The sequence below is a fragment of the Syngnathus leptorhynchus genome, chromosome 5 (genome assembly GCF_054491065.1).
Source record: "Syngnathus leptorhynchus isolate UIUO chromosome 5, UIUO_Slep, whole genome shotgun sequence".
Classification (NCBI taxonomy): domain Eukaryota; kingdom Metazoa; phylum Chordata; class Actinopteri; order Syngnathiformes; family Syngnathidae; genus Syngnathus; species Syngnathus leptorhynchus.
The window spans coordinates 15,872,295-15,898,639 of record NC_141199.1 but is presented as its reverse complement, the minus strand read 5'-3'; the positions used below and the strand labels follow the sequence as shown (position 1 = coordinate 15,898,639).

At 43.9% G+C, this 26,345-nt stretch overlaps 5 protein-coding genes across 9 annotated transcripts; 3 read left to right on the top strand and 2 right to left on the bottom strand.

The window, feature by feature from the left end:
• Nucleotides 1-1,964: 1,964 nt before the first annotated feature.
• Nucleotides 1,965-6,905, bottom strand: anp32b (acidic (leucine-rich) nuclear phosphoprotein 32 family, member B). 2 transcript variants are annotated; one of them, XM_085911561.1, is made up of 7 exons: nucleotides 6,716-6,905; nucleotides 4,125-4,274; nucleotides 3,923-4,045; nucleotides 3,639-3,831; nucleotides 3,348-3,469; nucleotides 3,210-3,276; nucleotides 1,965-2,664 (listed from the first exon to the last, which is right to left on the bottom strand). In XM_085911561.1, exons 1-7 carry the CDS (start codon nucleotides 6,767-6,769, stop codon nucleotides 2,582-2,584), a joined length of 792 nt encoding a protein of 263 aa, XP_085767687.1. In that variant the 5' UTR covers nucleotides 6,770-6,905; the 3' UTR covers nucleotides 1,965-2,581. The 2 variants fall into 2 exon arrangements, with proteins under 2 accessions (XP_085767687.1, XP_085767686.1); XM_085911560.1 differs by having other exon boundaries at nucleotides 3,348-3,472; nucleotides 6,716-6,903.
• Nucleotides 5,020-11,212, top strand: hemgn (hemogen). 3 transcript variants are annotated; one of them, XM_085911559.1, is made up of 6 exons: nucleotides 5,020-5,349; nucleotides 7,714-7,839; nucleotides 8,853-8,930; nucleotides 9,040-9,109; nucleotides 9,633-9,711; nucleotides 10,046-11,212. In XM_085911559.1, the coding sequence occupies exons 4-6, from the start codon at nucleotides 9,052-9,054 to the stop codon at nucleotides 10,767-10,769; spliced, it is 861 nt and encodes a 286-aa protein (XP_085767685.1). In that variant the 5' UTR covers nucleotides 5,020-5,349; nucleotides 7,714-7,839; nucleotides 8,853-8,930; nucleotides 9,040-9,051; the 3' UTR covers nucleotides 10,770-11,212. The 3 variants fall into 3 exon arrangements, with proteins under 3 accessions (XP_085767685.1, XP_085767683.1, XP_085767684.1); XM_085911557.1 differs by having other exon boundaries at nucleotides 9,633-9,723; XM_085911558.1 differs by lacking the exons at nucleotides 5,020-5,349; nucleotides 7,714-7,839 and having other exon boundaries at nucleotides 7,864-9,109; nucleotides 9,633-9,723.
• A 349-nt stretch (nucleotides 11,213-11,561) lies between these two features.
• On the top strand, nucleotides 11,562-13,904 carry trmo (tRNA methyltransferase O). Its single transcript, XM_085911555.1, has 6 exons — nucleotides 11,562-11,745; nucleotides 12,016-12,152; nucleotides 12,225-12,399; nucleotides 12,668-12,825; nucleotides 12,936-13,412; nucleotides 13,520-13,904. The coding sequence occupies exons 1-6, from the start codon at nucleotides 11,648-11,650 to the stop codon at nucleotides 13,753-13,755; spliced, it is 1,281 nt and encodes a 426-aa protein (XP_085767681.1). The 5' UTR covers nucleotides 11,562-11,647; the 3' UTR covers nucleotides 13,756-13,904.
• Nucleotides 13,905-14,135: 231 nt separating this feature from the next.
• On the top strand, nucleotides 14,136-22,301 carry spag5 (sperm associated antigen 5). Its single transcript, XM_085912579.1, has 25 exons — nucleotides 14,136-14,199; nucleotides 14,432-14,502; nucleotides 14,595-14,708; nucleotides 14,927-16,818; nucleotides 16,896-17,088; nucleotides 17,168-17,284; nucleotides 17,425-17,517; nucleotides 17,589-17,723; nucleotides 17,797-17,916; nucleotides 18,000-18,092; nucleotides 18,219-18,353; nucleotides 18,610-18,703; nucleotides 18,794-18,941; nucleotides 19,068-19,118; nucleotides 19,193-19,367; nucleotides 19,463-19,584; nucleotides 19,704-19,872; nucleotides 19,960-20,101; nucleotides 20,181-20,418; nucleotides 20,929-21,061; nucleotides 21,154-21,234; nucleotides 21,315-21,464; nucleotides 21,724-21,798; nucleotides 21,881-21,961; nucleotides 22,120-22,301. The coding sequence occupies exons 2-25, from the start codon at nucleotides 14,476-14,478 to the stop codon at nucleotides 22,189-22,191; spliced, it is 4,650 nt and encodes a 1,549-aa protein (XP_085768705.1). The 5' UTR covers nucleotides 14,136-14,199; nucleotides 14,432-14,475; the 3' UTR covers nucleotides 22,192-22,301.
• foxe1 (forkhead box E1) lies at nucleotides 22,191-25,540 on the bottom strand. 2 transcript variants are annotated; one of them, XM_085912580.1, is made up of 2 exons: nucleotides 25,289-25,540; nucleotides 22,191-25,127 (listed from the first exon to the last, which is right to left on the bottom strand). In XM_085912580.1, the coding sequence occupies exon 2, from the start codon at nucleotides 25,102-25,104 to the stop codon at nucleotides 24,040-24,042; it is 1,065 nt and encodes a 354-aa protein (XP_085768706.1). In that variant the 5' UTR covers nucleotides 25,105-25,127; nucleotides 25,289-25,540; the 3' UTR covers nucleotides 22,191-24,039. The 2 variants fall into 2 exon arrangements, with proteins under 2 accessions (XP_085768706.1, XP_085768707.1); XM_085912581.1 differs by having other exon boundaries at nucleotides 25,358-25,540.
• Nucleotides 25,541-26,345: the final 805 nt, after the last annotated feature.

Here is a 26,345-nt window from a genome sequence, read left to right as displayed (position 1 = left end):
AAAGTGCCACACCCGCCCTCACCCCCACTTTCTGATTGGCTGGTTGATATGTGACGTCACACGGACACAGGTGTACCTAATCACTTCATTAGAGAAAAAGTTTAAGTGAAAAGTGCCACACCCGCCCTCACCCCCACTTTCTGATTGGCTGGTTGATCTGTGACGTCACACGGACACAGGTGTACCTAATCACTTCATTAGAGAAAAAGTTTAAGTGAAAAGTGCCACACCCGCACTCACCCCCACTTTCTGATTGGCTGGTTGATCTGTGACGTCACACGGACACGCCATTAGGTACACCGCCATTTTCAGGTGTACCTAATCACAGGCCACTTCATTAGGGAAAAATCATGGTCAAAGCTTAAGTGAAAGTGAAAAGTGCCACACCCGAACAACCCCCCACTTTCTGATTGGCTGTTTGATCTGTGACGTCACACGGACACAGGTGTACCTAATCACTTCATTAGAGAAAAAGTTTAAGTGAAAGTAAAAAGTGCCACACCCGCACTCACCCCCACTTTCTGATTGGCTGGTTGATCTGTGACGTCACACGGACACGCCATTAGGTACACCGCCATTTTCAGGTGTACCTAATCACAGGCCACTTCATTAGGGAAAAATCATGGTCAAAGCTTAAGTGAAAGTGAAAAGTGCCACACCCGAACAACCCCCCACTTTCTGATTGGCTGTTTGATCTGTGACGTCACACGGACACAGGTGTACCTAATCACTTCATTAGGGAAAAAATTTAAGTGAAAGTAAAAAGTGCCACACCCGCCCTCACCCCCACTTTCTGATTGGCTGGTTGATCTGTGACGTCACACGGACACGCCATTAGGTACACCGCCATTTTCAGGTGTTCCTAATCACAGGCCACTTCATTAGGGAAAAATCATGGTCAAAGCTTAAGTGAAAGTGAAAAGTGCCACACCCGAACAACCCCCCACTTTCTGATTGGCTGTTTGATCTGTGACGTCACACGGACACAGGTGTACCTAATCACCTCATTAGGGAAAAAATTTAAGTGAAAGTAAAAAGTGCCACACCCGCCCTCACCCCCACTTTCTGATTGGCTGGTTGATCTGTGACGTCACACGGACACGCCATTAGGTACACCGCCATTTTCAGGTGTACCTAATCACAGGCCACTTCATTAGGGAAAAATCATGGTCAAAGCTTAAGTGAAAGTGAAAAGTGCCACACCCGAACAACCCCCCACTTTCTGATTGGCTGTTTGATCTGTGACATCACACGGACACAGGTGTACCTAATCACTTCATTAGGGAAAAAAATTTAAGTGAAAGTAAGAAGTGCCACACCCGCCCTCACCCCCACTTTCTGATTGGCTGGTTGATCTGTGACGTCACACGGACACGCTATTAGGTACACCGCCATTTTCAGGTGTACCTAATCACAGGCCACTTCATTAGGGAAAAATCATGGTCAAAGTTTAAATGAAAGTGAAAAGTGCCACACCCGCCCTCACCCCCACCTCCTGATTGGCTGTTTGGTCTGTGACGTCACTCGGACACTTCATTAGGTACAGTTGGTTAACAGAAAATACAACTGACTCGTTCGTGAACTTCTTCGTTTTGTTCTACGGCAAGGTGACACCAGCTTCAATGCGCATTACCGACACCTATGGTGTGGAATAAGTTATGTCATTGCATGTTGGGTGAAGTCATATGAACTGAAAAGAGAACGAATAACTTCAGGAAGTGATCAGTTCTTTTGAACGAATCGTTCACTCATGAGCCAAAACTACAAACCAGACGTCTAACTTTTGGGTCAGAAAAGTAGCTGCCAAATAAAATTTCACACAAAATAGAGCACCATTGTGACATAGTTGAGATCTAATCATACGTGCCTATTAAGTGTGGAAAACGTGAAAGTCCTGTGAATCAAAAACTGAGGGGCTAATCTAACATTTTGATATAAACTGTCACAATTAGGACACCATCAGCAAATGTTAAATTTTTATTTACAAAGTTTTTTTTTGCCATACAGAAAGTAAAAATGTCGCTACAACCATGACTTGTGCAACAGGTGGCCACGCTAAAAAACAAAACTGGCATGGCTCACTGGCTGCACAGCTGCTATAGCAATAATTTTATTGGGGTGGTGGTTGAGGGAAGCGAAAGGAAAAAAACACAAAAAGAAAGAAAATAATAAATCCAAATAAAAACAAAATTTCAGTCAACAAAATATTAAAAGCACAGACCCAAAGACTAGACCAGTCCCAAAGTTCTCACACGGGATACATGTTGTGGGATTGACAGTGAAATTGTGGAATGCTGAGTGGCAGGCTGCCTGAGAATCCCGGGATTGTTTGAGGGGGGGCGGGGGGCGGGTGGCTTTCGCTTCCGTGGAGGCGAGGAACGGGGTGGTAGGTTGGTAAAAAAAAGTTGTTTGGTAGGGATTGGAGAGGGTTGTTGGCGGCGGTTGGTCCACACGAGCCACCCATCCAATATAGTCTTGGCCCAAAAAAGGAGCTCGGAGCTGGGGTTACGGGAAATGGTGGAGAAGAGGAGGAGGTCGGGCGTTCGGGTTGGTGGGGGGTTAAATGCGTTCCTCTTGCATTCTAGTCGTCCTCTTCGTCGTCCTCATCCTCATCTTCCTCATCGGCTTCCCGCTTTCTCTTCTCGCCTTTGCCGGTTGCTGTATCTGGAATGAGGAGGGGGAGAGGAAAAAAAAACAAGATTAAGGCTATGTATACTGTTATTGTATTAAGGTTATAAATTAGTTTGGTTTATGGTTTCATTTAATTTTGACTTTTTTATTTTTTTATTCTGTTGAATTGCCTTGGAGGGTATAACTGCCCTCAGCACTCAATTGTTTTTTTTTCCCCCAACATTGTCCGTTTCCAGTCATCACTTCTTGATGACGATGACTAAAGGAACTTGAGTACGACCTGACGACCAACCGCCATTGCTTTCAGCAACGTCCCCAAGAATGAACCAGGTAAGACAGCGACATCTTGTGGACTATGCGACATTACAAGATTTTCGCTAGGTCCTTACTACTTAACTCTTCAATATTACAAATTGCCTCTTTGTAAGACTTTCAAAAACCTTGCTCCTTTTTTGTCCTATTACAAAACGAGTCTTGAAGTATTTGATGTTGACATTACTCTGACATTTTCCCTGTTCTCTTTTTGACATCCCTGTGACATTAACTTTATTCTCATAAATGTTTCCCTTTATACAAACCTTCATCTTCTTCATCCTCATCGTCCTCTTCATCATCCACTTCCCCATCCAGACCATAGTCCTCCTCCTAGCGGGGGAATATTTTATTTAGGTTTGCATGAAACCTGGGATCCTCATCATCTTCATTTTTGTCTTTACCTCGTCTTCACAGCTGACCTCCTCATCATCCTCTTCTCCCTCGACCTCTTCCTCGTCTTCTTCGTCCTCGTCTTCCTCATCTATGTCATCGTCCTCTCCATCCTCATCCTCCTCGTCCTCTCCTTCTGGGGGACAAAAGATAAGAGCTTATTGCGTTAAGGCGCTGCAATAGAGAATTTCAGTTCAAAATGAAACAGACAAATTCACTCTGATTGAAGCGCTTTCCAAAATGTTCACAAACATGATAAAAATGTCGACTGCAGACTCCAGCCTCGACCGCTTGCCACCTACCTTCGTCGTCGTCGTCGTCCACGCCGTCCCCGTCCACCTCGACATCTGAGTCTGAGGCCTCCTTGTCCTCGCAGTCATAGCCGTCCAGGTAGATGAGCTGGGGCAGCAGTTTGAACACGCTGTCCTTGTAGTCGCTAATGGAGGTCACGTCGCAGTTGAACAGGTCCAAACTTTTCAGGTGTTTCAGCTTTTTCTGCGAGTTCCACAAAACCGGGTTCCACATTCATATTACGCCGGTGGAAGATGTTGGCAAAAAAAAGAGAGAGAGAGAGTTTTGGACATACCAGTGGTTCCAACGTGCTGAGTTCTTTCAATTTGTTGCCGCTCAGACTTAGATGTGTAAGATTGGGGAGTTTCTGTGCTAAGACCTCCAGGCCACCGCTGATTTTGTTGTCGCTCAACTCCAACTGAAAGACAAGAGATGATGCTGACTACTTAAGTGTCTCTCAACATAATGTGAGCGAGTGCCCCGGACGGCCGCCTTACCTTTTTGAGCTTTTCTAGTCTGGGTATGTTGGAGATTGATGATAAGCCGACATCTATCAAACTGAGGAAAACCAGGTTGACAAACTCGTCTGTGAGGCCTTCGGTATTTCCGTCAGCCGTTTTGCAGTTGTCGAGGACGAGTTCTCGTACCTTAAGTGCGGACAAACATTATTTTAAACAAATAGAAATGAAGAAGTTATATACTCTTATGAAGGCCCATGTACTTGATGATACATACTAAAAATGGAGGGACTAGTTATGTGCCCTTTGAAATGTTAGGAACTTGATACAAGTCATACACTAAGAATTTTTAGGACTCAGGAGTCATATACTTTTTGAAAAATTAGTGAGTCTTCTTGAAAAGTTGAATCTTTATGAAATTTTATGGACTTCATCATTGTTGTGAAATGTCTAAAGATTAACTTTATGCGCGATTCGTGTATTTTATAACTATTATATATAAGCTACTAAATGTAATTTAGGGCCCGATATATTTCACATGACAATCAAAGCAATCACAATCAATAACCCTAAAAATACCATGAACGAAATGCTATGTACTTAGTTCTAAATCCTTCGTTATAAAGGCGCAAGTGTGAAGCTGGAGGTAGTTCTGTCCAATTAAAAACTTAATACTGCTCGCGCTGGTCATCAAGCGTATTTACGAGGCAAAAAGTTGGGATTTCTCCGAATAAAACACAAAATTTGAGGCTATCTTCGTTCAGAAAACATATTTCCATCACTAGTAACGTTCACTGTCGATACGTGTAATTGTCAGCCAGGGCATGCGAAATCCTGCTTGCGTGTTCGCATAGCCTATGACAAATGCAATGATTGTTTTTTTTTTTTTTTTTTTTAAGTCAGCTAAGCTACAAGCTAGCAGCTAGCACCTCATTGCCGCCGTGCAGTAGACTTGAAGTGTGCGCGGCCGCCATTAGCCCACGCCGCAGCTACGGGCAGGATTGCGAATACACCCTTTTTTTAGTGCACACTTTTCACGTTTTGTTCGCGCTCGGCGGAGAAAACGGAATATTCCTCGTCGTCGAACGAACGGCGCCCGTGTTTTTGCTTTGATGGTGTTTTGTGGTAAATGTGTGGCGAAGGGGGAAAACACTGCGAACGGAAATTTAGTCCCCCCACAAAAAAAATCAAAGATGGAGACTGTTTCTTTCTTCCAGACCTTCAAAGACGACAGAATGGCAACATGGCGACCTACGGAGAAACAGTATGCCTCTCCGAGCCTGTTTTTCTCAAGTAACACGCGCTGTTAAATGGACATTGTGGCAGCCGACGTGTTATCACAGTTGCCTTTTTAAACACATTTGGCCGTCGTTTTTCAGTCCCGATGACAAACAGCGGGCGTCGAGTTTTTGTCTGCCCACGCATGGCGCCCGCCACTAGGTGTCTGAACTCGTGTCAATCCGAAGGAAAACTCGACTGTTAGGTTATTAAAGCCATTGGGCTACAGCGTAATATCTCGAAAATATAAATTCGAAAGTGACAATAGCGGCGTTTACAGTCATTGGGATGTGTGTTTGATTGTATCGGGGATTTAATGACGCCATGCATTTTTGTAGGGCTGCCACCACTATGGCGGATGGGCTAATATGGCGGGAAGACTGCAAGTTGGGAGGCTGCCGTTTAAAATGAGCCACACGAGCGGTTCGCCACGAAATAACAACGTGACCATACTACACGTTTATAATAGCGGGAATTCCGTTAATAAGTCATCATTTTGTAGTGCGCGGTGACTTATTAGCGAGTTTTGCAACACTCCCTTTTCAACTTAACATCTCGACACGCTACATAACGGAAATACACTCGATCTGATCGTTCTGTACGAATCGAGCTAAAATAAAACGAGTCAAAAGTGTACATTATGTGGGAAAACATGATTGCTTTATAAGAGGGAATGTGTCGGGGCTTTTTTGTTTTTCATACCGAGTGTGACTATTAGCGCTAACCTAGTTATAATGACGTGACTCCCGAGCGGAAACGGCTGGTTTTTAAATATTGGGGAAAAAAAGAAAACCGTTTCAAGCACCTTCTCTCAATTCGCATGATCAGGTCCTAAACTCGAATAATTTAATGTCTTTTTTGTTTGTTAAAACGAACGCCCCCATTCAGCGGTTAAACACCATGCTAAGTAGCAGCAAACATGGCTACCCAAGTCGGTAGAAAGCAAGCCCCACCGCGAGGGCACCGAAATGCAGCAAGCGTGGGGCACTGTATTACCCCCAAATGTCCCCAGAATGTAAGATCGTGGTCGGGTCGGAGCCGGGCTGGCTTTTGGATCTAGTCTGCCGAACACACGAGGGGGGTGGCGGCTGCGAAACGGTTAAAGCGCCGCAATAACGCCGAAGCGAGCTGAGGAATTGCCGTCTCAAAGTAGCAAGCGAACGCCGCGTTCCCCTTTCGTCTCTCGGCGATAGGCTCCGCTTCGATCGACTAGAGAACCGCGCGGTGTCCATAACGTTAACCGTACTCGGAAGCAAATTTGAGGGAAGAAAAAGTAGCAAGCTAAGCTAACGCGGCTAGCTCCGTAGAAAACTAAAGGGCTTTGCTTCTCCAAAAAAAAAAGCACGACTCACTTCAGATGGTGTCTTGTTTCGGAGCTCCAAGTGGATCCTGTTTTCCATCAACATGGTGCCCGCCGGAGGTGAAACTTTTTTCTCGCCGGGGCTTTTTTGTTTTTCCTTAAGAGGGTCCTTCAGTCCAAAACGTAGAGAGAGATGCCCTAACGGCGGAGGGAGAATATGGGGGGGGGGGTGGGGGGGCAGCCGTGTATAATGAACTGAGCCGACGCTAAGTTAGTCGGAGAGGAGAAACCATGGAGGGAAACCGGACTGAAACAAAATATACTGCTCAACAGCGCCACCTGCCACCAGAAACGCCCAGCCCAGCGCCTCCTAAAGGGGAAACGGCAAAGCTTTCAAAACAGAGCTGTGCTGTGTGTGGTTTTGCATTTAAGTTTAAACAAGTTAACGTTTTATATTATGCTTTAGTTCATACTGTTTGAAAAAAAAACAGACTTCCGCTGCGTTACTTTGAAATAACAGTCAATGTTGCTTTGATTATTACTGTAATTTTTATGATTTGATCAATAAACAACCTATTGGTTTAAACTTGCTGCAACTTCTTATTTTAATACGTTTTTGTTTTTAAGTAATTTGAATTATAAGCTCTCTAAAATTCCCTAAAAGTCCACAAGATAGTTGTGTGAGAGTTCAGAGCATGCATGTGATTCAACATCCAAATTCTGTATTCCTCTTGTTTGAATGCTGAAGAGCATTCAAATAGATGGAGTGGGTTTTTTTTTCTTCTTTTTAATTCATTTTAATTCATTTTTCATTTCAAACGATTCGGCTCATTCAGAGCAACCATGCTACACATTTTCTGCATTCCACAAATGTCAAATTTTCCCATAATTCCACTTTTCTGACATTCCTAAACAGGGGTTACAAGCATATACTAAAATGTATACATTTAACGTTGCAATCCACGTATTTGAGAGAATATACCAGAAGATGGCACTGTTGTGTGATTCCTCAACATAGGCTGCATTGTGCAACTTTTTTTTTTTCTTCAGCACATGGCGTCCATACAGCCATCATTCATGGACTTTAAGAAACGTGTGCATACCGTTGGAGAAAGTCTGCTCCCTTGCTGAATCGTCTCAAAGCATCTTGGCAGGCTTTTATAGAGCCGTATCAGCGTAAGTATACCTTGGTTTCCTCTCTGCAACTCAAACTTGATATGTGGGAAATGAGAAACAGGGTTTTTTTTTTTCTTTATGAGATACAAACACATCTAGAGTACTAATGCAACCTTCCTCCCCAAAGTATAAAACATACAATGTATTTTACTTTGCAAGATGTGCTTTTATTTTATCCCACATTTGTGGACGCTACTACATGTAAGTTGTCAATTGAGGAACATTTTTGTTATATTTAGCATCTTTTCTGACCATATATTTTAAAAACCAAACAGGCCAAAATAACAATAGTGCTCTGAATTTTCGCAACATTCTTATTTCTTGCACAGTTGGAGGGAAGATGATTTGGTCTGATAATATTCTGATAATATCTATGCAAAATTTCCTTGCTACACATAAAATCATTGGGATGTGTTCACCCTACTTTTGAGGCCTAGAGGGAAAATAAATCACTGAGATCAATTTCAGGCCCTGAACCCCGAGTCTGTGTAACTATTTATAAGCGCTGCTTACAAACGCTAGATTCTTGACAAACAAACAAAAATCCTCTCCTCTAACACACAGTAGCTTCTGGAACTATTGGCTTAGTTAAGTGTTATTTACCCTGCTGGACTACCTCCCCTTTAGACACACACACACACACTTACACAAACACACACATACACACACTCCTGGGGTTCAGTGTGCTGTGAGAAGATTGAGAACACACCCCTGTTGAGCTGCTCCCCCTTAGTGAGAGATAAGTGTTGAAAAAATTTCTGTTAGCAATGAGATGAAAATAAAAAATAGTAGCTACGGATTCCTGACATGTAAAGCTATTCAAGACTTTTTGTACCTTGGCCAATTTCCACCCTCACCCGTTTGATATTGGCTAATGTAGCAATCATTATCCAACGTCGGTCAAAGGTTACCGCTGTCCTTCGTGACAACTCATATTTCATGTTGTTTAACTGCTCACTAACAAGCACCTTTTTTTTTTTGTGATATTATTTCTTATGGCACCGCTAACTCAGCTCGGTGAGAGCGTGCCAACTCCTCCGGCTTTACGAATATGATAAGACCAGCCCTGTAGGAACTCTAGCAGCTCAACGGTAATGGTTAACCAGATAATTTCATATTTGGGCGGGAGTTGAAAACAACACCCCCTCTTTTTTTTTTTTTTGATCGCCCGCCTTTCAACGATCTGACGTTCATTCATAGCAAAGACTCACCATGGAGGAGACGTTGCAGCAAGAAATTGAATATAAAAACCAGAATGAAGAAGACCAAGGTATGGATTCAGACTTGCTTTTTATTTGGAGATTCAAGAGCAACTTTAAAGACGCAAAAACGAAGAAGATTTTTTTTGCATTGGTTTTGTGTCTTAGTTAGCAAAGTCTTCTTGATTATTGAACACAATAGTTGTCTACAGATAAGAAAAACAGAGCAACTAACAAAAATGTTTTCTTGGATTTCTTCTTTGTTGGTGAAGATGTTTCACCTTTAACCCTAAAGGCTTCTTGACTACTTGTGGATTAAAACTGAAGCGTCTTCAACAACCAAAAGCAAGTTTAGATGTCCTCTTGGATTTATTCTTTTTTTTTTACATGATTGCTGCAAATTTTTTACCTTCATTAAAAACAAAAAGAACAGAAGAAGCCAGCCAGACTTGTTCTTGGTTGTTGAAGGCTGTTCACCTTTAATTCAAAAAGAACCAAAGCAACCAACAGAATTTCTTCACAGTTTTTGATCCTTGACCCTTTAATGAAAAAGCCTTTTGGATGAAAGTCAATCCACTTTCTGTGTTTTGAAAGGTGGAATCCGTCGGCGATTGCGAGATAGAGAACTTCTCAAGAGGAAAAGAGCCGAAGCGGAGCAGAAGGAAACTTACCAGTGGGTTTTGGGGTAAATTTGTAGAAAAACAAACATTATCTAGTCAAACAATCGACAGGAGTATTGGATGGTCAAATAAAATCTGTAAAGCTCGAGACAGTTTGCAAAGGGTGTGGTTTCCAGTGTGAAAACATTATCACTCCTTGAGATTATCACAGCTCTACTTATACTCAATGTGGGGGAAGAGCGACTACCAAAGGTTGGTCCCGTCTGGATGTCTCTATTGATGCTCACATCCAGGTCATGGACTTTGCACCATTGACTTTTTCAAAGGCATCAAAAGAGCAACATCCGCCATTGTTGAGACTAATCCCAATTGCCGGGGGTCTTTCAGATTGGAGAGCCTGGGGAAAAGACACAAGTATGACCAGAAGAGAAGCACAAAGAGGAGAGGGAGGCCCAAGAAGACGGATAGCATAGCAGAAAGCTCCCAGGTTGGGGATTCCCAAGATCCTGCTGTAGTGGTTCTTCCACAACTAGCGTTAGGATTGGACTCTCTACCCACTGTGGCCGGCGGCAGTCTGGAAACCGTCTCGACGTGGTCGCCCAACCTCGTCCTTACTCCATTTCCAAACGTAGCGGTCGTTTCACCTCCAGATCTTGTCCCGCCACCCATCACACCTCCTCCAGCTCCAAGCCAAGATCAAGCAGTTCTTCCAGATCTGGCCCAAAATCCGGCCACCGTTTCAGCTCAAACGTCATCTACAGATCTTGCTGTGCCTCCCAGCGCTGTTCTTCCAGATCAGTCCACTGTTCCAGATCAGGTTTTAGCTTCAGATTCAGTTCCTTCTGCCCAAGACCTGTCTACACCACCAGTTCAATATTCAGCTCCAGATCTTGTTCCAGCTTCAGATGTTCTTATTTCCACTCTATCTCAAGCCACAGTTGCAGAGGTAGTTGAAGCTCCAGCTTGTGCCCCTCAACAGGAGGAGAACCTGTCCACAGAGTCACGAAGCAAGGAGAACCTTGACCTGGTCCTTATTGAGGACCTGGGCCCAGACCAGCTGCAAAATGATGTACCACCAACTCAGGACAAAAAAACTGATGAAGGTGATTGAATTTGTGGATGAGAATCCAGCTAAAGATAGTTTCCCTCAATGCCACATGTGAGCCAAAAGCTGTCAAATTATGAGGCAGAATAAAATAAGATATTCACAATTCTATCCTTGTCTTCGTTGCCCCAAGACTACCTCGCAGGAAATTGATTCTGATTCCTTTTAACTACTTTTCCGACAATGACTCATAACAGGAGGCGCAGTCACCCGATGGCTTGTTATTGTTATTTACTTCAGTATTATTTTGGTCCAAAATGTGGTGGCGGCTGTTGTGCCAGAACAAAAAAACAAACTAATTATTCCCCCTAATACAAACAATGTGTTTCTTGTCATTGTCAAGTATTACTTTAAAAATGTTATGCGTGTCAAGCATTGTAAATGAGGAATTCTTTTGTTAGCTCTGTAAAAACTATTTCACCCAATAAAAGATATTGCTCAGGTCTGCAGTTCTTGCTATTCATTGTTATCTTGGCAAAAATAAATGTGTTGAGGCTGATCCTCAACCCCCGCATTTATCAGAATGAATATGCAAAATTGAACAGATTCAAGCCCTTATTGATCAAACTATTTTTAACAAGCCTTATTTTCATAACAGTGTAAAAATTATTAAAACGTCAAATTTCAAACTTGCTTTTGACAAATGATGCAGATTTACATTACCGTATATTTAATGTATATGTACATTATATAATGTAGGCCTTTTAAACAATACTCGACTTTATTCGTGGACGTCGACACACCCTTAAACTGCAGTTCCAGTTTTACCGATAGGTGGCACTAGCGTCCCATGATTGGTTTTGAGTTGCCATTATAAACTCAAGAGCAAGTGCACTTTAGCTGTTGGCTATCGACTTAGCACAGCGATATATTTGTACATTTAAATGACGGAAATGGCTCCTGTATGTGATTGCTGCGTCGAACATGTAGATAAATTGAAACAGCAGGTGTCTGTGATGCGAAAAGAAATCAAGAATCTTCGGTAGGCTGCTTTCAAAGTGAAACGTTATTAAAAGTCGTAAACTACATTTTAGTACGATTTCAAAGTTCACTTGTCATCCGTGTAAACAATGTCTCCGATTCAGTGGTTGGCATGACATTAAAAATTCGATTTTTTTTTTTTAAAAAGGTTTACCACTGTCCAACATAGAATATTTTGAAATGATCAACGGCGTGTGGCATAACAAGGCACAAGAATATGCCCATTTACAAGAGATTTCAAAATTTCTCATAATTTACCCTTCACCAACAGGCAGATGCTGGAGTCTGCAAACAGAGCTCATCGCAAACATTTGCTTTCTATTGAGTCTGCTGTGTCCAAGGTTGGTGTCGGAGACTTGAAGAAAAAACAACCTCCATCTTCTTCACCCCAGACAGATTTAGAGCATGGTAACAATGGCAGCAGATGTTCAATAGACTGTTTTCACTGTTGCAAAGCCACAATTGCCTGTGCTATTGCAGGAAAAATCCAAACCTTGCCGATTGGTTACATTCATTCCTGTTTCTCGGAGAAAAATGGGACGCCCAGGCAGCCCACCGTCTGTGGCTCCTCAAGGGCAGAACTGCGACTGCAGCACAGTGTCTTCAATAACCCTGAACATGCCCTTCTTGGGCTAGAACAATTTTCTCATATCTGGTAGGTTAATTTGCTGGTGTGTTTTTATTTGATTAAGATCCAACTCACACTTCTGCATCACAACTTTACAAAACGTGTATCTGTAAAAATGTGTCTAAAATAGTGGATTGTGGTTTGACTTTGACTTCCCTAGAAAAGTTCCCCAAACTTGTACTGCCTTTTACTTTCTGAAACCAAACCAAAGGTTCCTCGAGCCGCCAAGACAGAGAGGCTGTATTTTCCACTCACTGCTCTGAAGTCTCATGATATTTTCTTCTTTTCACGACAGGGTTATATTTCTCTTCCACAAAAACGGCCACTTGAGTCACAAGGCCAAAGTGAAGCCCCCCAGGCTGAACGGCGAGAGGGTCGGCCTGTACTCGACTCGCAGTCCACATCGGCCCAACGCATTGGGCCTGACTCTTGCAAAGCTGGACAAAATTGTTGGTGCGTATCAACCTTAAAGGCGACATATTTTGCCCCCCCACACACAGTCGACAAATCAGATCATATTTCATCCGATTTCTGCGTTCACACTTCTTCTGCTTCCTTTCTAGGTGATACAATTCTTCTATCAGACATTGACATGATTGCAGGCACCCCTGTGCTGGATATTAAACCTTATATCCCTGACTATGACTCCCCTTGCAGTAGGAAGACCATAGACTTGGAGCCTTACCAGTCAAACACAGATCCCACCCCTTTGTCGCCTCGTGAACCAATACAAGCGCTGTTGAAGGAAATAGAAGACGGCCAATTTGATGATAGTCCAAATCTTGTGGACCCTCTCGCCATGCTAGAGGAAGCGAAGACCTACTTGAGCAATCGGGACCTCACTCAGGTCAATTATGACAGCAAGCGCAGCTCTGTAGATCATCGAGGGACTGAGCAGGATCAGCGGCCGTGTTACACAGAGGAGGCTTCCACCACCATCGCTGGCTGGATCAGGGAGCCGCCAGTCACCAGCCTGGAGGTGCGCTTCACTCCTCACGCACAGAGAGAGTTGGCAGAATTCTTCCCCACCATCCAATCAGGTATTCAGTCCTGTTCACCAAATCAGTAGTCGCTAAAGTGTGGTTTGAAGTTAATGGAAACTACTTTCAGTTTAAGAGTTGTAATACAAACTTTTCACGCTCTCCAGATCTCTCTGATAGGGATCGTCCCAGGTTCAAGTTTCTGCGTAGTTCAGACGAGGCTACCGCCGCCATCCGAGGGGTGCTGTCTGCAGACCCGAGGTCGGTCTACAGGAGAACTCGATGCATAGACAAGCTTTTTTTCTTCACTCTGGACACTGCTGACATTACCTGCTGGTTTGGACCAGGCTTCGCAGAGGTGATACAGGTTCAACCTGTTCAGGGCCCCGTTGGCTCCATGTAGAATGGCTGCCATTTTGCATTCTTGACTGTACAAGAAACAAAATTTGTATATACTAGAAGTTATGGAATAAATTCTGGTACTGTTTTGTGTGCTTGAACCCATCTCAGCTGGCTCGGCGTCAGACAATTGCAGTTAAATAAAAGTCCTAAACTGTTATTTGACATTCTTATGATATATTAATAATTCACAATGGCACGAAAGACACACCGTTAAAATGCCTAATTACTTGTGCGTATTTAAAAGTATATATTATTTATGAAAAAAAACAGACATTTTCGGCGTCTACATTCTGGGGTGGGCTCATACGATCCTGTAGGTGGCAGCACCATCCAGCTGAGTTCAAATACGTGCTTGATAAAAGACACCGAAGAAAGGAAACGGACCAATAGAAACGTAGCTCTTTCTGTTTTGAAACAAACGCGCTTGTTGACGGTTTCACAGGAGGTTTGACGCTTTTTCTCTGTCTATATATTTTAATTAAAGCCGAAAGACATATATTCGGCATTATTTTAAGTTTTTGTCATTTGTAGGTTTGCTAGGAAAAAAAACAGTCAATTCTGTCTCGACAATTTTATACAATAATTGCCGTAGGAACAATTCAATTCATGCCACTTTTGTCATGTAAGGCAACGTAATACTCTAAATACGATCTACGTAATTATTTTTCTTTTATTAGGTGTCCTAACTTGCTGATACTAGCCAAATAGTTGTACTCCAACAATGCCAAGTCGAAGTGTGGAAGGCTCGGTAAGAGTTCTATTTTTGCCTCGTTTTAGTATCGTCAAGCTAACAAGTATAGTGCTTTCCAACAGTATTTCTATTTTCATTTGGATGCTTAGCCTTCCACGAGACGTGAGCAGCGACCTCCTTTGAGAAGTGTGGAGAATGAAAAGCAGCATTTGTCTACGCCGCTACTGAGACGCCAGTCCAAATGTCTGTCAAAAATTGAAAAGGTACCATGTTCCTTTTTAAACATCTTAAAGCATTTCACATTTTTATAATTGTACAATGTATATCTAAATCGCATTGGCTATAAAATAACATAAAAGTACAATCAAATGAGAAAGAAGAATACAAGGAGAATATTTTTTTGGTGCTAAAACAAGATTTGAAATATATTGTGTCATTTTTTGCCTTTGCGCTACACTAACACAATTACTGTAACCAACAGGAGGATGTTTGTCTTGACTCGTGTTCTCCTCTACCATCCAATGTGACGCGAACCATCGAAATGGACGAGGTCACGTTTAAATCCTTCATCTGCTCAAGTGGCGAAGTGGTGATTTCCGACGAGTCTTCACTGTGCACAGAAGACCACATTTTCTTGCCTCAAGATCAAACTATTGGTGCCACTTGTGAAAATGAAGACACGGGCATCAGTGAGACCTGCAGCGTGCACATGGAACATCCTTACCGCCACCCCGAGTCAACGGATGCAGTCTTTGTTGATGTCGTTCCAGCCAACACTGGTCCGATAGATGTCACTGGGAATATTTTGGCGTGTGACAGCCGTGAGTTTGACATTTCAGCAACGTCCAGGCAACCAGATGAAACCGTTCCTCTTGTAATAGACGACAAACATGTGGATGATCTCTACTACTGTCAAGATGAAGGCACTCCGAATGAAGTCTGCGATGTGACATTCAAGTCATTCACTTGCGATGGGGGCGAGTTGGAAATTCCTAACGTCACTCAAGTGGAAGATGAGACGGTTCCTCTGCCAGCAGAGCACATTGCAACCAGTGATCCAGAGCTGAGCTTTTTACCTACTGATGTGGAATTCTGCAGTGATCACGTTGACCATCCCTACTGCCATTTTGAGACCAGTGTGGATACTTTTGAACAAGAAGGAGCTTTGTTGAATGATCTTGTTACTTTTCCAGAAGAGCAAGCTGAAAGTACCCAGTTCCACCATCACGAGTCTCGCCCACTGGAGCACATTCAAAAGAGCCAAAATGACGATATTGTGGGTTCTCTCACACCAACATTACAGACTTTACCTGACAACTCAGTTTCAGCCCTAGATGAATTTGATGAAATTTCCATGGGCACTCAAATGTTCAACGAGACATTTCCTCCTCCAGCAGAACCAATTGCAAGCGCTCATTCAGATCCACAAATTCTCCCCGCTGATGTCCAAATCTGTCATTTGGAGAAGAATCCTCTTGATCCTCTCATTGAGACCAAAATGGACGATTCCAGGCAAGTTGTTCCAGAGGAACAAATTGGGTCCTCGGAGTTCCTCACCAAGAATCAAACTCTCACAGTGGATCCAATTGAAAGAAACCAAAACAGCGACATTTTAGAGACTTCTACACCATCGCCACCGGAAAAGACTCTGGCTCCTGAGTCAATTCATTCAAAAGACCACGAGACACCACAGAGGCATGACGATGGCAAGATGCTCCTCGAGGTTCAGTCAGATCTCGAATTCAGCCAGGGCAAAGACAGCGCGCTTGGTTTGTCTGAAAACAGAGTGCCCGTGCTATCGCCCACGGCGAAACCCTTGGCTGAGACCATGCCCGATGTTTTAAAAGCGCTGTCAGAGTGCCCCTCTGTCGTGTCGGCGCTGCAGCTCATGAGTCCGGTTCGAAGGGCGTCCCTCTCCCTCATGAGGACTCGCAGGGATCCTGCTGTTGACTTTGAGAAGAACGTGATTTCGCCAGAGCTGGCCTCTTTGTGGACGGACCAGGTAGAGAGCCCGATGCGTTCTCCCCTCTTTAACTCGACCACTCTGAGCAACAAGATCCAGCCGGAGGGTCAGCAAGCCGAGGATAAGAAGAGTCAGGGGTCAAAGGTTCCCGCCGGACCTTTTATACCTGATGGTCCCCTCCAGCAGCAGCTACGGCAAATGGCAGAGTTTCTCCTCCTGGCGTCAGGAAAGATGGACTTTGCTGTCGCTCCTGCTGCTCCTCCCATACAGTCCTCCAATGTGGGCGTGGGCGTCACCCCCATAAAAAAGTTGGACCGAAGCCTAAATACGTCGGGAGAGTTTGTAAGAAAGGGGGAATTTTTGAAAATAGACGCCTGCACACTTACAGATCCTCTTCCTCTCATGTGGAAGTAAGTACTGGAAATTGCTTACGTGTTTTATTTCGATGGCTCCTTCACTAACCTCCCTTGTTTGTTTGCATGGCCAGTTGTCACCAGGAAAGCTTGGATAGTGTGCCCAGAGAGGAATTGGAGCAGAGGCTGATGTCAAGCATGGTCATGGTGGAGGCCTTGGTGCAGCAGCTGGCGGCGGCCCGGGCCATACGCGGCCCCCGTGTGACCCCGGCGCCCTCCGAGCTGCGGAACAAGCTGGTGCAGACGGAGCACACAGAGCTCAGCCAGGTGAGTGACCTGATGCGGAAATATAAAAAAAGCATTCTTTCATATTTTGCTGTTTTTTGTGTGTCTGTGTATTACTTAGACCACAATGTATCGGGACTTGTATGTGGAGGCTTTGAATAGGATTAGCGACTTGGAGCAAGATGGAAGATCTCTGCAGGAACTGGTTCAGCATATGCAGGGCATGCGCGTCACCATGGTGAGACTCGGCTTCTTTGTTTTGTTTTTGGGCTTCTCTGGTTTTCTTCTTTTTTTTTTTTCATCTGATATGCTGAACTAAAAAGCTTTGGAACTTTCTATTGTTTCTTACACTATTATAATATGAAATGAATCTAATAGGCATCTTTAGCCGGTGACACCGATGCGGCGCTGTCTGACGCAAAGCAAATGGAGGCGCTTGTTCGAGAAGATCATCAAACACTCTCGTCTCACGTAAGCCTTATCGTAAATATAACATATTATTATTATTATTATTTGTTTTTAATTGAATGTTTTCCTTTTAGTACGGCGAGATGAAGTCGTTGTATACAAAGTTCAAGGAAATGCAACTGCGAATGATGCAGAAGGTCGACGAAGCGTTCGGGCAAAGAGACGAGATGAAGACTCGGATGGAAGACGCCCAGACGTCCAAGGAAGCCGTAAGCTTCGTAAACGCTAAACATGTGAGAAGGAGGAGGCGGCCATTTGAATCGTTTGTTGGCCCGTGTCCAGGCCTTCAGTACCGTGGAGCAGCTGAGAACTCACTGCGCCAGCGAAATGGCAGCCCTGCAGAGGAGCATCGGCTCTCAGCAGGAACTCCTGGCTGCGCTCAACTTTACCTTCCCAGAGCAGGTGAAATAAAACTCACTGCTGATCAACCTTCTCACCTGAAGATGTCTTGAGTTTAAATCCGCTTTATCTTCAACACCACACAGGTTGCACTAAACAAGACCAACGAGGAAACCCTGAATTCTGCTTCGGATCTTCTGTGCCAAACCATGGAGGATCAGTTCAATTTGACTCGAGAAGTGAGTTGAACAAATTTGCGCTTAATTGAACTCGCTGGCTTGCTTATAATTAGCACCCATAATTCTTTAGGGTCACTATTGATTATTTCCTCACTCACCAATTGTTGATCTTTGTTGTTGTTGCAGTTGTCCGTGGTCAGGAGCCTCGTGCAGCGGTCCGCCCCTATGCTGGTGAAGCTGAACGAGAAGGCGATGGCCGCTCTGATAGAAAGAGACCAGCACATGTCCGCCCGAGAGCGAGCGCAAGAGGAGAGAGAGCAGGTCAGTCTGGAATAAGCAGCGGGGAAAATCCATTTTCTTTATTTCTTCTGATTCCAAACAAACAGTGAAAGGCTTTTCTTTTTCAAAGCAATGATGTGAATAAAGGTTTCTCAGAAAAAAATCAATTACCAAAATTTCCCAGAAAAAGAAAAATATTTTTTAAGAAATTGTACTGCCAAAAAAAAAATCAATTAGCAAAATTTCCCGGAAAAAGAAAAACATTTTTAAAAAATGTTTTTTTTTTTTTTACATACAGGTGGAAAAGGAGCTGAGAGAAGCCTTGTTAAATCTCCAAACTGCCCAAGAACAGATTGGTGATTTCAATCTGCAGGTTACTATTTTGACCTCAGGTAAAATACACAAGAGAAAGCTGCAGTGTAATGGGTAAAGCTGCCAAGTGAAATTCAAATTCTGAATATCATTATTTACCTGCTTGCCAGAGATGAGCGTGCTGCGTCAAAAGCTGAAGGAGCACGAGGAGCAGCGAGCTCAGCTGGAGCGGACCGTGACGGAAATGTCGGCCACCGTGTCCTCCACCACGGCAGCGCACACCTTCCTGGAGCACACCCTGGCCGAGGAGACGTCCAAGTATGTACACGTCCAGTAGAAACTCCAAAGTGGAACTTCCTGGTGGCGATTACAGTGTACTGCACTTTTACGATTGTCTGATTTACACAAGCAAAACCTCAAGAGTCGTTAAAAATGTTGTTCCAGGTTGGACCAGGCACAAAGAGACGCAAGCCAGGCCAAGGAAAAAGCAGACTAGTAAGTTATGTCCTCACAAAGTTGGTGAAATGAAGACAATTCATTGAAATGCCTCTTAATTTTTTCTGCCCCAGTTTGGCCTCATCACTGTGCCAGGCAGAAGAGTGGGCAGAGGAGCTCGTTCGTAGTCTGGCCGAGAAAGAGGAGGACCTGGGCCGGCTGCAGGCGCTCTCGGAGTCGCAGAGCTTACAGATCCAGCAACTGAGAGACGTCTGCGCGCAGCTCAGCGACGCGGTGGAAACGAACGAGGTGGGCTGGAGTCGCCGGAGTCGACGTCACTCGCAAATCGTCATTTTGAAATAATTCAAAGGAAGATGCAATTTAATTGATCAATTTGCTTCCAGTTCCTGCAGGCGGAGAACGAGATGGCCCGGGACCAGCTTGCCGAAAGCGAGAACTTGTCCAGGGTTCTGCACGAGAGGAACATCCAGTGTGAAGACCTGAAAGCAGAACTCTGCCAACTAAAGTGAGCCATCAGCCTTTCTGCCGTGTTCCATTTCAAACACAAAGCAAATTATCGACCGACTATCTAGCTGGAAATATTGATGGGAAAGAAATTTTATTTTGAACACTTGACTTTGACAGGCGAGAGAGGACCAGCGTGCAGGAGGAGCTGGAGGCGGAACGGTCGCGAGCCTGCACGGCCCAGCTGAAGCGGGCCGAGGAGCTGGCTCAGGCCGTCACGGAAACTACCCTGCTGCATCACACGTTGCGAGGGATGACCAACGAGCTGCACGATGCTCTCGACGCCCAGGTGAAGGGAACTTAACCCATTCTTGTTCGCTTAACCCCGGCCGTCCTTGCATCGTGACTGAAACCAACGCGGCGCTTTATGTTTCAGAAGCCAGAACCGAAGAACTCTTCACCGGCCCTCAAAGTGGACCGGCGGCAGCCGTCCCGCTCTTTTGTAGACTGCGTCATGGTTGCCCTAACAGCTGACAAGAATGAGGAGGAGGAGGAAGAAGAAGCCAACACGGCAGAGGGTAATCTTAAATCAAGGCTGCGAAACTTCAATTTTATGGTTCCAAGCATACATAAGAGCTGTTGTTATTGTCTCTTCAGTTTCTACGGACTCGCCAAGAGACAGCATATTCAGCAAGAGCAGTGCCTTCACACGCTTGCCGGTCACCCCGAAAAAGAGGCCGGTGTCGCAGGAGTCTGATGACGAGGAAAAGCGGGAGCAGAGCAGCCTGCTGGAGGCGCTGAGCCACCTGAGCAACACGGTCACAGAGCTCGTCGGCACGCTGGAGTCTGTGAAGCGACACAAAGACGCTCGCCTGGAGGAACTGCAGCACACCATGTAAGTAGATCGGAACATGTTAAGATGGACAGATTCTTCACACACGTCTGCTGCGTTTGTAAACAAATGCAGTTTAGATCAGCCTCTGGTTCGTGGTGCTCATTGTTTGACGGTCTTAATCCACAAACCATACATTTAAATTAAATCACATTAGGGGCAAGACACTTGAGCAAAATTATTGTCATTTATAATTTTGGATAATAGACCATCCCCCATGTAATAATGACATTATTATTAAGGTATTAGGGGTAAGTTTGAAGAACCAGGAAGCCTTTATTTATTTAAAAAAAAGCCTCTCATATTATCATTTAGAAAAATACATTTTAAAATTTACCTCACCCATACAAATATCAGGTAAGGCTTTTGATAAAGAGTAGTCCTATTTGTAAATTTTCATTTTATAATTTAAGAACAATTTTTGACATCGGAATTTACTGAATATTTACGACTATTTTTTGGTTGTCGTTTTTTTTTGGCGAAGGTATATTTCAATGTTCCTCTTTGTTTCAGCTTTAGCCAGCAGATGACGCTGCAGGACGCAAACAGTAAGCACAAGGCAGAGGAGTCGGAGCTGAAGCTTCAGCTGAGCCGCATGCGGGCCCAGGCAGACCGCTGCGATTTAGCACTGCAGCAGCAAGCTCAGGTAGGAGTCCACACTTCTTTTTTTAAGACACATTCTAGAATTAACAATTGAATTGATTTAATGACACTGAACTGATTGTTTTCTCGAGACAGGATTCAAAAACAATAACCAAGCTGATGAATGACGTCACAGAGGCCCAGGAGCAGATGATTAAATACAGGCTGGATAATCATGTAAGAACCCCAAAATTATTATTTATAGATTCTTGTCACATGCAATAATGTAAGGCCCCCCCCCCCCTCCCTCTCATCAGGAGTTGCGTAAGGAGACAATGGAGCTACGTCGCTCCCTCCAACAAAGTGAAAGAGAAGTTCAAATCCTGCGCACAGAGTTCAGGAAAGCTGACGGACAGACGGATGGCGAAGTTGATGTGAAGGAAGAGAAGCTCCTCTTGTTAAAGGAGGTACGACCATGTTGGCTTTTTGTGGAGTGCAATCCTACTTTAGCTAGCTAGCTAGCTATGCCCAAAACACATCTTCAATGTCTGAAAACAGATTTTGAAGCCTCGTTCATACACTCGACTACACTGTCAACATTTGGTTTTCGCTTATTCTTTCATGACTGTTCATCGAATAACCTGGTGGCATTTTAGTTTGGAGCTTTCACTGTAATATTTTTAAGTGATGATAATAGCAATATAGAAAGATTTCGATGCTATCCAGGTGGATCGACTGAAGACGAGCCTTCAGGAGATGGAGCAAACCAGGCGCAAATTGCTCGAACGGGCTAAGAGACATGTAAGTGACACACGCAGACACACGCACGCTAAAAATAAAAAATAAAAAAAAAAGCTCACTGTGTATCGTCACCTCTTCGCAGCAACAAATCCAACAAATGAACCTGCAGAAGTGCGAGAACGAAGTGCACATGTTGAACAACATGATTAATAAAGTCCGTGAGGTACGTGCTCTTCTTCACGTCTGCACTTTCATAATATTTTTTTTTATTATTTATATATTCTTTTTTATATATATATATATATATATATATATATATATATATATATATATATATATATTTATTTATAATTAAAAAAAACAATGTTCTTTTGCTTGTAGACGCTGCTGTCATTGCCCGAGGCGGTGAAGAAGTGTGAGCAGCTACAGCAGCTTTTAGAATATTTAGGCTGATCATTTGTTTTTTATTTTCTTACAATGCTTTTTATACATACAATGTGTTTGTTTAAGCGCTTTTTGTTCTCAAATGTTTAATGTAAATAAATACCCAAACTAAAAAGTTATTTTTTGTTGGTCCAATGTATTTAGTATTTTAGTATAGTTCGACAAATTCTAAATCAGCACAAAATGTCATTTTTATTTTGTGTCAAACCACATTTAAAACCAACAGAAAGTGAGCGTGACAATTCTCATTTCTGTTTTCATATTTAGAATGTTGTTAAAAGTCAAACTGCTTCAAGTCATAGAAACGTTAACAAGTATGAGGGAGCAACTGTGGTTAATAATGATGATATTATTATTTATATTATAGTATTTGATATTATTTGATTGTCATTTATTTTCTAAACTCCACAATTTGACCCAATCTTAAGAAAAATAATGGACTTTCGGGCCTTGTTGCTAGAAATAAATTAAAAAATAAAGTATTTAACAGCCCATGTCAAGACATTTTTCTAATATAGCAAACATACAGTGATTCTAAGAATTTAGAAGATGTGAAAGAAACAAAAATACAATTTTCCAAGGTCCGGCACATAAACAGAGATTAAAAATTGCAAAAAAAAAATGTTTTTTTTGTATTGTACTTTGAAACTAAGATTCCACCAGCCTCACAATTCAGCCTCGTCAATCACTGCGGCTTCTTTCCCAGGCACGTAATCAAGTGTCTCGGGCTAATGAAGTGGATCCTTTCAGGTCTCATCTTGTCTGTGTTGAGACACAACTACTGCAATTGTTGCTTCTCAAGCCTTTTTCGAGGCTGAACTATCGCGTTAGAAATCAACGCACGGTTCGAGTAGATTAGCCGTATCTGAAGTGTTGCGGCAGGTCCAAAAGTGTCTTTCCAAAATGACATTGTAGACACAAAAAAATGCACCAATGACGCTTGTTGAAGTCCACTTTTTTTTTTTACTCTTCAAGAAATGTGCTGTACAAGTTCCCAAAAAACTCATGCGACACTTATTGCAAAGCCATCAAGCCCAATAACTTACAAAAAAAAAAGAACCCTTAAGAAATCCGAGGGATATTTTGTGGCATTTTTATTTCTTTTTAACTTTAACGTGTCACTATTGATGGTTTGTTTGATAAAAAAACTAAACAAAAAAAACAACAACCTGGTTTTCAACTTCACAAATCTTATCTCTAAGAAGTCCGCACTCTACAATATGATGTAGTACATGTCCCAAAAAAGTATTTGCGTGTCTTTAGTGGAGCGGCTATCAAATGTAATCCATACATTGTTAATAAATGTAAAAATAATTCATGTTTGATGTGTATATTTCTGCCACCCAAAATTGGTACATGGACAATATTAGTGGTTTGTGACAAATGGGAGATTTTAATTAAGGGTTAAGCAAAATTCAAATGTGTCCATCAGAACACCCTCAAGCAATTAAACTATTATTTACACTTGCAGTAAGAAATAGCATGACTTGCTATTTTTTTAGGAGTTGTTTTGGTTGTGAATGTGAAGATGTAAGTCTGCTGTGGCTCAGAACAGGGCCGGTTCTATTGTTGTGGTCTTCGGACACCGCAAAATCTAAAAATAAAATCTTTCAGAATTTGCTTTATCATTTCGCGGTTCAAATATTTCAATATTGACCTATTACAATTGATTCCTGAGCATATATTTGTCTTAACTAATGGATTGGTTTTAGCTTCTCAAATAAATTAAAGCTGAGAAATTTCCTTTGATTTTTTTTTCGTACGTGTAAATTTAGACACCCTTGAATTGTAATGTCCGGGTCGAATATCTTGAAGACGGTGAAAAAGCGCAGGAAAATTGTCTCAAGTTGTCAACCGTCAGAGAGCAGACACAAACCTGTCCATGTTCCCGGTGTAGGGCGGGTGTCGCAGATAACCTCCTGCATTGGCGCTGTTGTACTGGGAGAAAGACCCCAATTGTACTGGCGAGACCCTACTGTAGGGGTCTTCCGTCTCGCCTGAGGAGCCCAGGCGACTGGAGATGCCGTACATTTGGCTCTGGCCTTGTCCGTACGGGCCCTGAGGGGCGGTGTGATGGTGGTGGTGTTGGTGGGTCGATACGGGATAGGTGAACCCCGGGTGTGCGGCGGGGGTGGAGCGGGGCGGGGCGGCGCCCCCGCATGTCTGGGTCTGGAAACTCGGCGGTGCCAGACTACAGGGGCTGGATCCGTTGGAGATCCCCTCGGGGGTAAAGCAGCGGCCGGGCTGCTGCATACCGTCCGGTCCCTGAGCGCCCAGCATACCGGTCGGAGGTCCGATTAGGTTGTTGATACTGAACATGCGAGTCTGAGGCGGGCCAAAGCCGGTAGGCGACTGCGAAGGGTAGTAGGCGGAGGGTAGCTGTTGCCCGTAGGATGGGCTGACGGTCATGTTAGGGTACACCGCGTTGGAGTACGCCGCCGACCTTGTGATCTGGACCGGCGTGAAAACCGGATTTTCCTGAACGTACGAAGCGTAGGTGCTCAGGTCGCATCTCTTGAAGCGCTTCCTGCGCCGCAGAAAACTGCCGCTCTCAAACATGTCCTCGGCGTTGGGGTCCAAGGCCCAGTAGTTGCCCTTCCCCGGGCGCCCTGGCTCCCGGGGGATCTTGATGAAGCAGTCGTTGAGCGTTAAATTGTGACGGATGGAGTTCTGCCACTTCTTGGAATTGTCCCGGTAGAAGGGGAAGCGTTCCGTGATGAACTTGTAGATGCCGCCCAGCGTCAGCCTGCGGTCTGGGGAGTTGGCGATGGCCATGGAGATCAGGGCGATGTAGCTGTAGGGCGGCTTGCCTCGCTGCAGGGGTCTTTTCCTGCGTCGACCTCGGGGCTGCTCTTCTGGAGGGTCGGGGACCGCCGAGGACGTGTCCGCCGGAGGGTCTTTCTCTACTTTAACCACCGGCATTATTTTCGACTCCTCGAGAAAGCCTACAAACGAACAAATCAGTGAATCTACAGTCGACAAGTAGCAAGATTCCAATCCTAACGAAGAGACTTTCTTGTTTAGCTCACATTACGGTAAGTAACCAGATGACGGTAGCTAACGTTATCTGTCGAGATAAATAAACAAAACCATCTTTCATACTAACTTTTTAACTTGTGGCTCAAACTTTCTCCACAGGAAGGCCCGCAATGGAAAAGCCGCGAGGTGAACCTACGGTAGACGCAGATTCCAATCTCGATAGTTCCAGTCGCACAAAAGAAGTCGTCTTTTGACAGCAAGTCACGGTCTGCGTCCAAAACCAACGCTTCTCCCCAAGGTGGTCAAACAAGTTGGGCTTTCCCGGCGCATTGGAGCTCGTTCCCACCGGCGTCTTCTGAGATCAGGTGGAAGTGGCAAACGATGCGTCCTCCATGCGTGGCGTCTGAGGCGTGTTTGAGAGTGAGTCACACAAGTGCTTGGGAGGGATTACCTCCACCGTGAGTAACTGAGGGGCCACACCTCCCCGTGCTAGCATCAAGTGCTCCCCGCGTGACTCTTTGCACGCTGGTGGACACTTCTACATCAACAAATGATGTATGCGTGTCTTGAAATGTTTCCTGGTCGGATCGTGAAATATTTTTCACAGTTGTTAGCAACCAAATACTGGTATTGCATGACTTAGTCTTATGAAAGTCCACTAGCTTAACGCTAACACTCATTGCAGAAAGCAATGGAAATAATTATAGTGAAGAACACGCACGTCATGTGCCCCCCCCCCTCCCACCCCCACCCACGGCCTCAAATCACCCCTAAAAAGTCCCCGATTTGCTGGGTTCCTTTATTATCAGAGACCATAAGATAATGAACTTTGTTTTTGTGGGCCACATGAAATAATGTGGCAGGCCAGATCTGGCCCCCGCTCCTTAGGTTTGAAACCGGTGATTTAAAGAATTCACCCATTTGTTGCTTTAATTCCTCTCGAGATGCAAATTCCCTCCCTTGAAGTCAACCTCAGTTTATTTTCCAAAATGGTCCTCGTTGTTAGAAAGCCGCCAACCTAAAAGACCTCTTTAGTGGCATGTTGTTTTTCTACGTGGCTTGCCTTGTTTGCTTTGCCCCCGCTCTGAAACAAGGCAGCTGCATTTCGGGCATGGATGTGTGTTTTGGTTTGTGTGTTTTTTCAACCTGCGATGTCAGCATGCAAATTTCAGCCCATTGCTTTA